Source organism: Ranitomeya variabilis, chromosome 3 (assembly GCF_051348905.1).
Source record: "Ranitomeya variabilis isolate aRanVar5 chromosome 3, aRanVar5.hap1, whole genome shotgun sequence".
NCBI lineage: Eukaryota > Metazoa > Chordata > Amphibia > Anura > Dendrobatidae > Ranitomeya > Ranitomeya variabilis.
This window is the reverse complement of record NC_135234.1, coordinates 246,181,483-246,199,328: the sequence shown is the minus strand read 5'-3', so window position 1 is coordinate 246,199,328 and position 17,846 is coordinate 246,181,483. Positions and strand designations below refer to the sequence as shown.

General features: G+C 41.1%; 1 protein-coding gene across 5 annotated transcripts in view; it reads right to left on the bottom strand.

The window, feature by feature from the left end:
- Positions 1 to 3,464: 3,464 nt before the first annotated feature.
- Positions 3,465 to 17,846, bottom strand: part of CUEDC1 (CUE domain containing 1) — a 258,696-nt gene continuing 244,314 nt past the window's right edge. For 3 of the 5 annotated variants that reach the window (XM_077295341.1, XM_077295339.1, XM_077295340.1), the window contains exon 12: positions 3,465 to 3,837. In XM_077295341.1, coding sequence (XP_077151456.1) covers positions 3,831 to 3,837 — 7 coding nt within the window. In that variant the 3' untranslated portion in view covers positions 3,465 to 3,830. Of the gene's footprint in view, positions 3,838 to 3,997; positions 4,307 to 14,375; positions 14,413 to 17,846 lie in introns of those variants that run through there. The other 2 variants (XM_077295342.1, XM_077295338.1) reach the window with 2 other exon arrangements.

Genomic DNA, 17,846 nt, shown 5'->3' with positions numbered 1-17,846 from the left:
AAAAGGACAGCAATATAAATATCCGATTTTATTAAAGTATGTTTTATACATTAAAACACAACATTTGGGTAGCGCAGCATTTCATCACAATATGTAAATTGCAACAGTTTGAGTCATACTTCAAGATAAGGGTGTCACAATATTACAACCAAAGCATGAAGTCCATATACCAACTACTATGGGACCTCATTAATAACTTGTATGGATAGCACTAATGAGCTCCATAGCATCTTATGGGATTTCATTTTAAACAAGTTGTTCACACTCATATTTTGAAGAGACAAACTGTGAATAAAGATGCATTGCTCTATGTAGTCTGTAATTTTTAAGACTGGGATAAAAATAGGAATAAGAAGAAAACTGAGAATTGCCAGAAAAAGTTATAATATGACAGCATTAAATAATTCACGTATAGTTGTTAAACATAAAATGTAGCAATTTATATTTAATCAAAATATCTACATTCTCACAGAAACTTAATTTCCTCATTTTTGTAAATGTAACATTTTCTAAAGACCCGCTAAACTAAAAATATAAACTGCTTCATACAAAAGAGTCACAAGTAACATGGTCAAATAAATATTTGTGCGGGTGGCTTTATTGTTGGATAAACATAACATTGTTAAAGCAGAGAAAAATTGAATATATCATATATACAGGTTTATAATAAAAAAAACTACAATCAAATAAGAGGTTTATTTATTTGCAGGATGCATGTGTCAGGGTGCAATTCATAATTAGTCCAACTCATATTAAAGGTAGTAATAGTCCTTTCAAAGCGCTGTATAATACTGCATCATAATGTAGAAATGATCTTACAATTCACATGGCAAACTTATCACTTCGGAAGTCTTTTTAACTTCTCTTAGAAAACATTCAGTATCTTAAATCGTACCTATTATTACAAATTGTTTTGCCTAAATCAGTATTTACATGTGAATAAAAAAACAATGTAACAGAAGTGGCTTTTTTTAACCTCCCATGAGAATATAATCCCCTTTTCTTTGACTGTAGTCTTTCTGAAGATGGCCAAAAATGTGTCTAGTGTTACAGGGAACCTGTCACCGCCCCAGGGCCTATTAAGGTGAAAGAGCCACCTTCTGCAGCACTAAGGCTGCATTCTGTGAAGGTGGCTCTTATATTTTTGCTCCCTAATAACACTAAAATATTCCCTTTTATAAATTGCGCGCCATACCTGTATTTTGTCCGGGGGTACATTTTTCCCCCCGACTCAACTGCCTCCCATCCGTCAATCATCCCCTCAGTGCACCGGCTCCTCTGTGTTTCTCACGTCACCGGCGCCTGCACTGTGCTCTCATTTTTCGGGCATGCGCCGTGCGCGCTGCCCTGGAACTCACATCAGCTGATGTAATGATATCGCGCCTGCGTGTAGCGGGGGCCTGAGATCCCGCCCCGCAGTGTGTTGATTCATTCACACTGCGGGGCTGGGAATTTGGCGCATGCGCAGTTAGTCTCTGCGGCTGTCCCATCTCCCTCCGCCTCTTTCCTCCAGCATTATACGACTCGTCCGCAGCTTGTGATCGCTGATGCTGCAGACGAGTCATATAATGCTGGAGGAAAGAGGCGGAGGAAAGAGGCGGAGGGAGATGGGGACAGCCGCAGAGACTAACTGCGCATGCGCCAGATTCCCAGCCCCGCAGTGTTAATGAATCAACACACTGCGGGGCGGGATCTCAGGCCCCCGCTACACGCAGCCGCGATATCATTACATCAGCTGATGTGAGTTCCAGGGCAGCGCGCACGGCGCATGCCGGAAAAATGAAAGCACAGTGCAGGCGCCGGTGACGTGAGAAACACAGAGGAGCCGGTGCACTGAGGGGATGATTGACGGCTGGGAGGCGGTTGAGTCGGGGGGGAAAAACGTACCTCCCGGACAAAATACAGGTATGGCGCGCAATTTATAAAAGGGAATATTTTAGTGTTATTAGGGAGCAAAAATATAAGAGCCACCTTCACAGAATGCAGCCTTAGTGCTGCAGAAGGTGGCTCTTTCACCTTAATAGGCCCTGGGGCGGTGACAGGTTCCCTTTAAATAGTAAAAGCTAGACACTAGACAGGGAGCAAATGGATGAATATTCAGTATTTCTTACTGAGCAAATTAGTGAGCCTCTGCATGCTGTAAAACAAGAGAGGACAGCACATAGGAGTCATCTGATTGGCTCGGAGAACAAAGCATAGCTTTTACATCTCACCTAAAAAAGATCACATCCACAAATCAGATAAACCAACAGAAGAAAGGAAAAAACACGCATATATGCAGTTTTGTGAAATTTTAGGCTTGCTTATATAGACGTATAATTTTTGAAATCGGGCATCCCCCATGACCAACATTTATCACTAATCTACAAAATACCTGATAAATGTTAGATCAAAGTGACCTCATTGATCACTAGGATAGAAGTGTCCTTGAGGTCATTTGTTCCCCTCCCAGATATGGTCGCTATGCTACCCCATAAAAACTTGCATTCTGCGATAAAGCATGTTTATTTTACTTCATACAACTCTATCACAGTTATAGAGACAGCAGGGCACTCTCACTGTATAGATGGTAAATGATAGATTGTGGAAACATCTAGGTTTTCGGTAATGATAAATACTGTATGTTTCAACTTACATTACTATCTTCACCTTTAAAACAAATTGTATCTCACCACATATGAACAAAGCACCAACATCATAGCTAACCAATAAATTGCGTCATACTTGAAAAATATTTAAATTGCAATGTCATAACAAATTGTATACGGATTTTTAATGAGCTTTTATACTTGATATTCACTTCTACATATTTTTGACATGACATTAACTATTGTGTGTTCATATCCAAAGTTGACAAACTGTGATGAATAGTTAGAACCAAGTCTTTTTAGATCGATACCACTGAAAATTCATTCATGAAAAACACTGATATACCAGCAAATATTTCAGATTCGGGCTAGAAAAGGATTGCTAACAAGTAATACTTGCAATCAAAAAAGATTTTAAAGTAGATCATGAATATGCAAAAATACTTCACTTCTCACCTACAAATTTGGATTTGCTGTAAAGTCTTGTGACTCTTGCTGGCTTTTATTTTACGGATTATATCAAATATCATTTTAGACAAAAATGTAAAATTACAGTAGTTGCTTATTTTAGCCTAAACTGGTCCATTATAGTGTGAAGGATTATTCTAAAGGATTATTCTACCAAAAGTTAAAAAAGCATAATTTCTAAAATCAAATGATGTATAACAGAATAATTACATATTGGTACGTATGTTGCTGACTATATTATAATTCCATTTATAATACCAGACATGGGAACATAATATATCTAGCGCATTTTAGTCTTGTGAGAGCCATAGAAAAACTTGTTGAATGTTTGTTAGCCAACGCAGTTTCAGTGGGCAGTCATTACTGTTCACCAACCCAATAGGAGTGATGTAGATTGCTTACAATGGCTTCTTTAGGGTAGTTTTATTGCACATAAAATATTAAAATGAATGATAGTAAGCATACATGGATTTTAAATATGTGTTGTGCTGTTAAACAGAATCTACAGTAATGGATATTTAGAAGAAAAAAATACACGTCTATGTAATAAGTACCATTTTAAAACACAACTAATTTTAAAGCCGCATGGGTACTAAAGAATCTCTGAGATTTGACTACTGTCATCAAATAGTAAAATATGTTATTAAAAAATTGTGCCATATACATATATAGTCATCTACAAGGAATGGACTGCACTGCAATAGATAACCAAACACAACATTTTTCATCATCTTCTTATCAGCAACTGGGTCCATGCAGGATTTTTGACTAGTTTTATGATCTAGAATAACAAAAGAAGAATATTAATACCTATTTATAAATGTATTCAATTTAAATAATAAAAGACATAGAATATAGACATAGAATATATTTATATATCTATCCTAAGGTGGCCCCAGTCAGCTCTCCTGATAATTATATAATCTTTACATTTATAGTGCTAATATATTCCACAGTGCTTTACAATTCAACAGTTCATAGACAAGTCATAAGTAACAACGCTAAATATAATACAATAATTAAGGCAAAATAACAATGTCTACTTTAATAAATAAGGCAGTACAGTGGCTCAATGGTTATCACGGTTGCTTTGCAGAGATGGCGTCCTGGGTTCAAATCCCACCAAGGACAATGTCTTCAAGGAGTTTGTATGTTCTCCCGGTATTTGCGTGGGTTTCCTCAAACAATCCAAAGCCATACTGATAGGGAATTTAGATTGTGAGCCCCAATAGGGACAGCGATGATATTGTCTATAAAGCGAAGTAGAATTAATAGTGCTATATAAGTGAGTAACATAAATAAAATAAATAATTGTATTTCTCATAAAATAACAATAATAGATAATCTTTTTCAGAACTAATTGAGCTATTCCTTTACTGGAAATATAAGTTGACTACTGGACATTATAGCACTGATTGTACAATTTTAGAATGTCCAGGCACACACTCTGTTTAGAAGGGTAAATGAAAAAAGTTGTAAGAATTTTAAATTTCTAGAGGTATTTTCTGCACCTTTATAACTTTGCCCTTGTTCTGGCAGGAAAACATTTCTGCATCTCAAATAAAGTAGCATATCATGCAGTCATGGCTGAAAGTGTTCACGCGAGTATAAACACCGTATGCACAGCTACAGAGTGGTGCTTACGACTAGGTTCCCAAACCGTCAAATGTATGTCAAAAAAAGTCTAGCACTCAACTTAAGCATCCATTAGTGCATTTATTTGTAGCACTTGAATCGTTTCAGTCCATGTGGACTTTCATCAGTCACTACAGTGATATAACCAAATCAAAACAAAAACAACGACATATCAAAAGTCGGGTACAAAAAGATACAAAATAAAGAAAGTATATACATAAAACAAAATAGTAAAGTACAGGTCAATATATATGATTGTTGTATAATACAATACATAGCAGAGACATAAGAACAAACAACCCCGCTCAGTAAAGTGTATGGTGAGAAGAAAGACGTGGAAGCCGGCATACAAGAAGAAAAATCACGTACCGTGCTATTCATAGCATATCTAGCAGAGTTTATCACGAAAAGTAGTAATGGGCCGGTAATAAAGAAAGAGGAATCAAAGCCTAAATGGTATAGTTACACATGTAAGTATACCATTTAGGCTTTGATTCCTTTTTCTTTATTACCAGCCCATTAACCCTGGTTCATTCTTACATCATACTAGGCACGATTCGTGTACTACTTTTCGTGATAAACTCTGCTACATATGCTATGAATAGCACGGTACGTGATTTTTCTTCTTGTATGCCGGCTTCCACGTCTTTCTTCTCACCATACACTTTACTGAGCGGGGTTGTTTGTTCTTATGTCTCTGCTATGTATTGTATTATACAACAATCATATATATTGCAAATATATAGGTGCCAGTAGCGCTTCAAACCAGGTGTGTCCTGCAGCGAGTATTAGTACAGTACCACGTCTGTACAAATGGGATTAGAAATAAAAAATTTTATATGTTACCCGCGCTGGAGGTAGATATAAAAATCCACTATGAGGACCAGAAATAGGAAAACATAACTAAACTGACTGGTCACAGTTATATATAAAGGCGAAAATCAAAACAATTAAGAACTTATGAAACGTGTCTAATGTCTGTTTAAATACTACTGAAATGGCAGTCTTAAAATACTGTAGCCTGAAAGAGGAAGATGCGTGCAAAGCAAATACCTGGTATAGATGTAATGCTGGTAACAAGTTTCTAGTCCTTCAGGCAATCTTTTCATACGCCTCGTTGCTGCCGAGTAAGATCTGAGTGATGCCTTCTGAGGAGCGAGCTGTGGACACTGCCCCGGTCGGTAGCAGGATGCCCTGCGCCCGCTTCCTCCGTGCGGTGAAGTAGCACTGCTAGTTTCAGCCGTTAGGTTCTCTGCATCCGCAGGACCTTACGTGACGTCACGGTCACGTGTAGGCACACGTGACTGGCTTTAGAAGGCTATGGAGGGAGAGAGGGACCAATTCCTACGCGTTTCAGTAACAAGCGTGTTCCTTCTTCAGGGATGGTCCATACTGTGTAAGATATCCCTATATAGCCAGCAGATGAGTGGGAACAAGGGGGGTCGGATGGAGGGTCCCGACGCACGTTTCGCGGCTACTTGGGGCCGCTTTCTCAAGGGATACACGTTTCATAAGTTCTTAATTGTTTTGATTTTCGCCTTTATATATAACTGTGACCAGTCAGTTTAGTTATTTTTTCCTATTTCTGGTCCTCATAGTGGATTTTTATATCTAACTCCAGCGCGGGTAACATATAAAATTTTTTAATCATATATATTGACCTGTACTTTACTATTTTGTTTTATGTATATACTTTCTTTATTTTGTATCTTTTTGTACCCAACTTTTGATATGTCGTTGTTTTTGTTTTGATTTGGTTATATCACTGTAGTGACTGATGAAAGTCCACATGGCCTGAAACGTTTCAAGTGCTACAAATAAATGCACTAATGGATGCTTAAAGGGACTCTGTCACCTGAATTTGGAGGGAACAATTTTCAGTCATATGGGCGGGGTTTTCGGGTGTTTGATTCACCCTTTCCTTACCCGCTGGCTGCACTATTGGATTGAAGTTCATTCTCTGTTCTCCATAGTACACGCCTGCGTAAGGCAAGATTGCCTTGTGCAGGCAAGTACTACGGAGGACAGAGAATGAACTTCAATCCAATATTGCAGCCAGCATGCAGCCAGCGGGTAAGGAAAGGGTGAATCACACACCTGAAAACCCCGCCCATATGACTGAAAATTGTTCCCTCCAAATTCAGGTGACAGAGTCCCTTTAAGTTGAGTGCTAGACTTTTTTTGACATGGCTGAAAGTGTTGGCACCCTTCAAAGTGTTCCAGAATATGAAGTATTTCTCACAGAAAATTATTGGGGGGGGGGTTGTGTCTCTGGGCCAGAGCACAATAGCTCCTTGTTTTTCTATGAGGCTGCCATGCTAGGGTCAGGAGACCCAAGACCGATCCATGTATTGCAGTCTGAGATTGGATATCTGCATGACCAGCGGCGTAATGACTGCGGTCGTTGCTGTGACCGTCCTCGGTGGGTCACATGGGCCCGCCTATGCCAGCAGAAACTTCAACTAGATGTGCGGAGCAGAGACACATTGGGTCTGTGCGCCACAATGCACGCTGTCGGCCAATCAGTGCATTGCGGCAATCAGTCATACTTTATGGATAACTATGGGGTGCAGTATACTTTATGGATGACTATGAGGGTGCATTATACTTTATTGATGATTATGGATGTGCATTATACTCTATGGATGACTATAGGGTGCATTATAATTTATGGATGACTATAGGGTGCATTCAAGAAGTATCGTTTCTCCTTGCGGAGAGTGACATAAGCATGTCGAGGTGAGGAGTCTTAAAGCCGCAATGCTCCTCTGGGAAATATGCAAATTGTCTCTTCAGAGAGGAAGAGGACTAGAACTCTAGTGCCACCTATTGGAAGTAGCAATCCTGTCAGTCAATGTCGACCCTTTAACGAGCCATGTCACATGACTTAGGATAATAGCCAAACCAGAATCTCAATTTGCAGACACTGTGTTTCGGGGTAGTGCCCCTCATCAGTGCAAAGTGGAAATCTGGTTTGGCTGATTGAGAGGCGTCTGACCGGGATCCAAGTAGTATCGTTTCTCCTTGCGGAGAGTGACATGATAAGCATGTCGAGGTGAGGAGACTTAAAGCCTCAATGCTCCTCTGGGAAACAATTTGCATATAGGGTGCATTATAATTTATGGATGACTATAGGGGTGCATTATAATTTATTGATGACTATGGGGGTGCATTATACTTTATGGATGACATGGGGGTGCATTATACTTTATGGATGATTATGGATGTGCATTATACTCTATGGATGACTATAGGATGCATTATACTTTATGGATAACTATGGGGGTCCATTAAACTTTATGGATGACTATAAGGGTGCATTATACTTTATGGATGACTATGGGGGTACATTATACTTTATGGATGACCATGAGCTGTGCAGTATATTATATGGAGGAATATGCGATGCATTATACTATATGGAGGACTAGATAAACATAAACCATACAGGGCAACATTAGTATAGAGGTGCCACAGAGACCAATACCCATGTAAATGCCTCAAAGGTGCACCTACGGGACACTCCTAGGCATAATATAAAACATAAGAAAAATTGGAGTACAGTCCAAGAGTAATCAAAAGATATAAATTTATTGAAGTAATAAACACAACATATAAATAGACAAGGTGCGGTCACTTCAGAAAGAGGTGAAACGCGCGTCGGTGGCGGCGTGGACACGTGTCCTGACTTAGCAACATCATGGGTAAGCACGGATGATAGCGTATAACCCTGTCCTGTTTAATGGCATAGCGCGCAGTTTACTACAGCCATTTTGATAATTGTATCATTACTACAATTTTTGTCTAGATTTAAGGGTTTTTTTCGCAGCACTTGAGCACCTTTTACCCATGAATAGCAATAACATCTGTAGTCAGGACACTACGGTCTGTATTTTTTACCTGATCCTAGTCTATTTATATGTTGTGTTTATTACTTCAATAAATTTATATCTTTTGATTACTCTTGGACTGTACTCCAATTTTTCTTATGTTTTAGGCTACTTTCACATTAGCGTCGGTACGGACCCGTCGCAGTGCGTCGGGTCGACGTACCGACGCATACTGTGAAATAAAAGCACAACGGGGGCAGCGGATGCAGTTTTTCAACGCATCCGCTGCCCCATTGTAATGTCCGGGGAGGAGGGGGCGGAGTTCTGGCCGCGCATGCGCGGTCGGAAATGGCGGACACGACGCACAAAAAAAAGTTACATGGAACGTTTTTTGTGCCGTCGGTCCGCCAAAACACGACGCATCCGTCGCACGACGGATGCGACGTGTGGCAATCCGTCGCAATGCGTCTCTAATGAAAGTCTATGGAGAAAAAACGCATCCTGCGGGCAACTTTGCAGGATGCGTTTTTTCTCCAAAACGACGCATTGCGACGTGCATCGGACGACGCTAGTGTGAAAGTAGCCTTATATATATGGAGGACTATGTGGGTGCATTATACTTCTTCTATGGAGCCCCATGACTTCTATGTACGCTCCTCATGAATATAGTGGTTTATTTTCTTCTATACAATAAAGAACAGCGGCAGAACGAGGGACATAGATCAAGATGAGGGATATATACCATAATGGATCCCAGGATAAGGGACATATAGCAGATTGGGCGATATATATACCAGGATGAGAGACATTTATACCAGGATGGAGGACAGATATATTTTATTCAGGATGGAGGGGGTGGGTCCAAGTCTTGCACCACGGTCCATCAGTTACGTCACTGTGCATAAGCCCTCATTCTAATTTTCACTAGACTAACTAGAAAACATTGTGAAAGATCACGCAAAAGAGGATTTTTTCCACTTTAAAGATTCAAAACATTTTAGGTATGTGCACACGTTGCAGATTTGCCTGTGGAATTTTCTGCACAAATTCTGCATCTTTTGGCAGAAAACGCAGGGAGAAATCCGAGCAGATTTGATGCGAATTTTAATGCGTTTTCGAAAGCTAAATAAAGATCTATTATTGAATTAACAAAAAAAAAAAAAAAGAATTGTGATGTCATTTCTTGTCCAACCTCTTCCTTTACATACTCCATTGAAGAATAATGTTTACACACACAGAAAGATAGATAGATAATAGATAGATAGATAATAGGTAGATACATAGATAGATGATAGATAGATAATACCAAGCCCGATGTTTAGTAATAAACATAATAAAAAGGTACATAAAGAGTTAAATAAAGACACACACACACACAAAAACTGCGTTAGGCCCAGGTCACACTTGCGAGAAACTCGCACGGGTCTCGCACCTCAATACCCGGCACTGCCGCCGGCACTCGGGACCAGAGCGTTCAGCTCCAATATACTTGCAGCCGCACGCTCCGGTCCCAAGTGTTGGCGGCAGTAGCGGGTATTGATGCGAGAGACTCGTGCGAGTTTCTCACAAGTGTGACCCCGGCCTTCAACGCAATATCTGTTTAATTTATAAACATTTTTTTTTTTAAAATGGCGGGGGCTCCCACGCAATTTTCTGCACCAGAGAGAGAAAACCAGCAACTAGAGGCCAATGTTTATAGCCTGGGAAGGGGTTAATACCCATGGATCTTCCCAGGCTAAGATTATCTGGCGGCAGTTGTATATTTAGCTTTTACTGGCTATTAAAATCATCCTTAAAACCCATCCTGCGTGATAATATGTGAATCTAATGAAAATGTAGAGTCCCTATGGGTAGAGCTAAGGGGAGGGGGAAAAATAATAAATTACTGATAGGGGTTTGTTATAAGTCTCCAAAAATAATGGCAGCAACAGAGAATATCCTCTTAAAGCTAATAGATGAAGCAGCGACACAAGGAGAAGTCATTATTATGGGGGACTTCAAGCACCCTGAAATAGATTGGGGAACAGAAACCTGCAGTTCCAGCAAAGGTAATCGGTTTTTGACAACTATGAGTGACAATTACCTTTCATCACTGGCTCAGGACCCAACAAGGGGGGCACTGCTAGACCTAATATTAACCAACAGGCCAATCCGCATATGAAATATAAGGGTTGGGGGTCACTTGGGGAATAGTGATCACAAAATAATAAGTTTTCATGTATCCTTTAATGAGATGTGTAGTAGAGGGGTTACAAGGACACTAAACTTCAGGAGGGCAAATTTCCAACGGTTGAGAGATGATCTTGGTGCAATTAACTGGGACGATATCCTGAGACATAAAAATACACAAAGAAAATGGGAGACGTTTCTTAGCATCCTGGATAGGACCTGTGCACAGTATATACCGTATGGGAATAAACATACTAGAAATAGGAGGAAACCAATATGGCTAAATAGAGCTGTAAGGGGCGCAATAAGTGACAAAAAGAAAGCATTTAGAGAATTAAAGGAAGTAGGTAGTGATGAGGCATTAAATAAATACATAAAATTAAATTCTGTAAAAAACAAATCAAGGCAGCAAAGATTGAGACAGAGAGACTCATTGCCAGAGAGAGTAAAAATAATCCCAAAATATTCTTTTACTACATAAATAGTAAGAAACTAAAAAATGATAGTGTTGGCCCCCTTAAAAATAGTCTGGGTGAAATGGTGGATGAGGATGAGGGAAAAAGCCAATATGCTAAATTACTTTTTATCAACAGTATTTACACAAGAAAATCCCATGGCAGACAATATGATCAGTGATAACAAAAAGTCCCCATTAAATGACACCTGCTTAACCCAGCAGGATGTACAGCGGTGTCTAAAAATCACTAAAGTTGACAAATCCCCAGGCCCGGATGGGATACACCCCTGAGTACTGCAGGAATTAAGTACAGTCATTGATAGACCATTATTTTTAATCTTTAAAGACTCCATAATAACAGGGTCTGTACCACAGGACTGGCGTATAGCAAATGTGTTGCCAATATTCAAAAAGAGGACAAAAACTGAACTCGGAAACTATAGGCCAGTAAGCTTAACCTCTACTGTGGGTAAAATCCTGGAGGGCATTCTAAGAGATGCTATGCTGGAGTATCTGAAGAGGAATAACCTCATGACCCAATACCAACATGGGTTTACTAGGGACCATGCCTTTCAGACTAATCTGATCAATTTCTATGAAGAGGTAAGTTCCGGACTGGACCAAGGGAACGCAGTGGATGTAGTGTATATGGACTTTTCAAAAGCTTTTGATACGGTGCCACACAAAAGGTTGATACATAAAATGAGAACAATGGGGATAGGGGAAAATATGTATAAGTGGGTTAAGAGCTGGCTCAGGGATAGGAAACAAAGGGTGGTTATTAACGGAGCACACTCGGACTGGGTCGCGGTTAGCAGTGGCGTACCACAGGGGTCAGTATTGGGCCCTCTTCTTTTTAACATATTTATTAGTGACCTTGAGGGGGCATACAGAGTTGAATTTCAATATTTGCAGATGACACTAAACTAGGCAGAGTAATCAATACAGAGGAGGACAATTTTATATTACAGGAGGATTTATGTAAACTAGAAGTTTGGGCTGATAAATGGCAAATGAGCTTTAAAGGGGATAAATGTAATAAGGTCATGCACTTGGGTAGAAGAAATAAGATGTATAACTATGTGCTTAATTGTAAAACACTGGGCTAAACTATCACTGAAAAAGACCTGGGTGCATGGGTGGATGACAAACTCATTTAGTGGCCAGTGTCAGGCAGCAGCTGCAAAGGCAAATAAAATAATGGGATGCATTAAAAGAGGCATAGATGCTCATGAGGAGAACATAATTTTACCTTTATACAAGTCACTAGTGCGACCACACTTAGAATACTGTGTACAGTTCTGGTCTTCGATATATAAGACATAGCTGAACTAGAGCGGGTGCAGAGAAGAGCGACCAAGGTTATTAGAGGACTGGGGGGTCTGCAATACCAAGATAGGTTATTACACTTGGGGCTATTTAGTTTGGAAAAACGAAGGCTAAGGCCATGTGCAGACGTTGCGGATTTCCTGCGGATCCGCAGCGTTTTTTACCATGCGGAAACGCTGCAGATCCGCAAGTGATTTACAGTACAATGTAAATCAATGGAAAAAATAATGCTGTGCTAATGGTGCGGAAAACTCCGCACTGAAAACGCTGCGGGTTAAAAGAAGGAGCAGGTCATTTATTTGTGCGGATCTGCAGCGTTTCTGCACCCATTGACTTGCATTGAGCCGGGCACATCTGCAGCAAAACCGCAGATCTAAAAAAGATCTGGGGTTTTGCTGTGAGAAACGCTGCAGATCGGAAGGGGGGAAGAGTGTGTGGGCGGAGACTGTGTGTGTGGGCGGAGACTGTTTGTGATCGCGGGGCTGCGCCAGGCTGTCGGGGGGTCTGTGCGGGGCTGCTGGGGGGCTGCGACGGGCTGTCGGGGGTCTGCGGCGGGCTGTCGGGGGTCTGTGCCGGGCTGTGTGGGGTCTGTGCCGGGCTGTGGGGCGTCTGCAGCGGGCTGTCGGGGGTCTGTGCTGGGCTGTCGGGGGTCCTTGGGGGAGTGTGCGCGTGCAGGCATCGTGCTACAGTGACAGTGATTGACACATTAGCCAATGATTGGACAGTAGTAGTCCCATCATCCGGCTAATGTGTTGAATGTAAAAAAAACCCCCCAAAAAACAAACATGAACATACAACAGAACATTCATCATACGACAGTACATACAACATATAATATATGACAGAACGTACAACATATAACAGTATATACAACATACAACATGACAGTACATACAACATACAACATATGACAGTACTTACAACATATGACAGTACATACAACATATAACATGACAGTAGATACAACATATGACATGACAGTAGATACAACATATGACAGTACTTACAACATATGACAGAACATACAACATATGACAGAACATACAACATATGACAGTACATACAACATATGACAGTACATACAACATATGACAGAACATACAACATATGACAGTACATACAACATATGACAGTACATACAACATATGACAGAACATACAACATATGACAGAACATACAACATATGACAGTACATACAACATATGACAGTACATACAACATATGACAGTACATACAACATACAACATATAACAGAACATACAACATATGACAGAACATACAACATATAACATGACAGTACATACAACATATGACAGTACTTACAACATATGACAGTACTTACAACATATGACAGTACATACAACATATAACATGACAGTACATACAACATATGACAGTACTTACAACATATGACAGAACATACAACATATGACAGTACATACAACACATGACAGAACATACAACATATGACAGAATATACAACATATGACAGAACATACAACATATGACAGTACATACAACATATAACATGACAGTACATACAACATATGACAGTACTTACAACATATGACAGTACTTACAACATATGACAGTACATACAACATATAACATGACAGTACATACAACATATGACAGTACTTACAACATATGACAGAACATACAACATATGACAGTACATACAACACATGACAGAACATACAACATATGACAGAATATACAACATATGACAGAACATACAACATATGACAGTACATACAACATATGACAAAACATACAACATACAATATATGACAGAACATACAACATATAACATAATACATATAGACATACAGTACATTCATACATTACATACAATACATACATATAACATACAGTACATATAACAGAGTACATACTCACCATCACTTGTGACTTCGTTCCCCTAAGCCAGTGTCACCTGTAAAAAATATGAAAATAACAAACAAACACTATACTCCAGGGAGTATCAGGATCCGCAGAAATCCCCGAGTGTCCCACGACGATCTCCCGTGGAGAGCAGCAGCATCAGCTGATGCGACCGCTCTCTAGGGTCTCCAGGAATACAATGACGGGAGGGAGGTATCCTTCCGCACTGTATTCCTCCGCCACTGTAAAAAATAGTCCCTATTCTCACTTTTGGCACTGCTGTGTGAGAAAGTTACCACGCAGCAATGGCATAAAGTGAGACCAGTGAACTACAGTAACCTCTCAGTGATGCACTGCAGGAGCCATTGTCTCCTATCAGTGTGTCACTGGAGGTCCTATAGAGCAGTGACATCACCCGATGTCACTGTTCTATAGGGGAGATCGTCGTGGGACACTCGTTATTAATTGTACTGTGTCGGACAGGGAGTATACAGTTTATTATTTTACGTTTTTTGCAGGCGCTGAAGTATGGTAAGTATGGTTAAATTAAGAATATTAAAATACTTTTTTCTGGCTGTGTCTTTATTTTGTTTTTAACTCTTTCAATACTCTAGGATTAATAATGGATAGGCGTCTTATTGACGCCTCTCCATTTTAAACCCGGCTTAATGTCACCTTACAATAGCAAGGTGACATTAACCCCTTATTACCCCATATCCCACCGGTACTCGGGAGTGGGAAGAGAGGGGCTAAGTGCCATTTCTGGGGCAGCTGCGGACTGGTATTTGTAGCCGGGGGGGCCAATATCCATGGCCCCTATCTAGGCTATGAAAATCAGCCCGCAGCTGTCTGCGTAGCCTTACTGGCTATAAAATATAGGGGGACCCCACGTCATTTTTGGGGTCCCCCTATTTTAATAGCCAGTAAAGGCAATGCAGACAGCTGCGGGCTGATATTCATAGCCTGGAAAGGGGCCATGGGTATTACCCCCTTCCCAGGCTACAAATGTTGGCCCCCGGCCGTCTGCTTTCCCACTCTGGCGCAGAAAATTAATAATAATAATCTTTATTTATATAACGCCAACATATTCCGCAGCGCTTTACAGTTTAACACTTTCAAACACAACAGTCATAGGTAACAACGTTAACAATACAATAAAGCAAAATAAGACGACCCTGCTCTTGAGAGCTTACAATCTACAATGAGGTGGGGGAGATACAAAGTACAGGTGTGTATTTACAATGATGTATTTACAATGATGGTCCAGCCACCTTCAGGGGGTGAGGGGTAGATGGAGATAGTGAATGGGCTACACACACACACACACAAACATAAAATGACTTTGATTAGTTAACGTGGTAAGCCGCTCTGAACAAATGTGTTTTGAGCGAGCGCCTAAAACCATGCAAGTTGCGGATGGTCCTAATATCTTGGGGTAGAGCATTCCAGAGGATTGCCGCAGCGCGGGAGAAGTCTTGGAGTCGGGAGTGGGAGGTACGGACTAGTGCAGAGGTTAGTCGAAAGTCATTTGCAGAGCGCAGCGGTCGGCTAGGCCGATAGACCGAAATGAGGGAGGGGATGTATGGGGGTGCCACACTGTGGAGAGCTTTGTGGGTGAGAACAAGTACTTTGAATTGTATCCTGTAATGAATGGGCAGCCAGTGTAATGACTGGCGAAGAGCGGATGCATCTGAGTAACGATTAGCCAGATGGACAACCCTGGCTGCCGCATTAAGGATAGACTGGAGAGGGGAAAGTTGAATAAGGGGGAGGTCAATTAATAGAGCATTGCAGTAGTCCAGGCGGGAGTGGATTAGGGCGACAGTGAGGGTTTTTGTTGTCTCCATGGTGAGAAAAGGGCGGATTCTAGAGATGTTCTTTAGGTGTAAGCGGCACGAGCGGGCAAGAGATTGTATGTGGGAGGTGAAGGAGAGATCGGAGTCAAACATAACACCCAGACAGCGTGCCTGCTGCTGGGGTGTTATTATGGTGCCACCCACGGAGAGGGAAAGTCTTAGTTACTCACCGGTTAACGGTGTTTTTCGGAGTCCATGACAGCACCACGGAGAGAGGGGATCCGCCCTTTAGGAACAGGAAATCTACAGATACATAAGGGAGGCACCTCTCCCACGCATCAGTTGGTTTACAGAGCACAAGAGGACCACCAAGGTTAATGACATAATTTATATATAACAATATTACAACTTAACTATCCACCACGAGTGGACTATATAGAAAAAGGGAAGAGGTGTACACCCATAACTTAAGAAGACGGGAGGGTATGTACGGGTGCCGTCATGGACTCCGAAAAACACCGTTAACCGGTGAGTAACTAAGACTTTATCGGTCGTCCATGACAGCACCACGGAGAGAATTACAGAGAGTAAACTGACTAGGGAGGGACTACAGCTTGCATCACCCTTACACCAAAAGAGAGGTCCGAGGAAGCACCCAGGTTTAATCTATAATGGTTATAGAATGTGTTTGGAGAAGACCAAGTAGCAGCCTTACATATTTGGTCGATCGACACCTCTAACCTCTCCGCCCACGAGGCAGCCATAGCTCTAGTGGAATGCGCTCTTAGACCTTCAGGCGCCGGCTTGCCCTTTGAGATGTATGCCAGCAAAAAAGCCTCCCTGATCCACCTAGCTAGCGTAGATTTTGATGCTCTGTGACCTTTCCTGCTACCCTGATAGGACACGAATAGGGCATTTTCTATTTTCCAAGGATCAGTCACTGCTAGATATTCTAGGATACATCTTCTTACGTCTAAAGTGTGTAGTTTCCTTTCCTTATCATTAGTAGGATTAGGGAGGAAAGATGGAAGAACTATCTCCTGTGTTCTATGGAATCTGGACACTACTTTAGGAAGATTTGCTGGATCAGGGGAAAGTATCACTATCATCCCTAAGTTGCATGTAAGGGGGAAGCCTGGATAACGCCTGGATGTCGCCTATCCTACGAGCTGATGTTAGGGCTACCAGGAAGGCTACTTGAAGAGACAGATTTTTAATAGAGGCTGAAGAAATTGGCTCAAATGGGGCTTCTGTCATGGCTGAAAGGACTAAGTTTAAGTCCCACGGCATGACTCTATTCTTCACCATTGGCCTACACCGTTTTGTCACCTTGATGAATCTGCTGACCCAGTAATTTTCAGAAATGTTGCATCCAAAGAGGGCCCCTAAGGCTGACACCTGTACTTTAAGAGTATTTGGGGATAACCCCATATCCAACCCCTTTTGCAAAAACTCCAAAATCTGGTCTATTGGTGTTGATTGACCAGCTACTACCCCCGAGTTTTGGAGAAATCTTTTCCAGATCCTGACATAAATTTTTGTGGTGATTATTTTTCTGCTCTTCAGCAGAGTGTTAATCAGGCCCGGAGAGAAACCTCTATCTCTTAACAGCGACCGCTCAAAATCCACGCCGTCAGACGAAGGCCAACCGCCTGAGGATGGTAGACTGGGCCCTGGGATTGGAGATCTG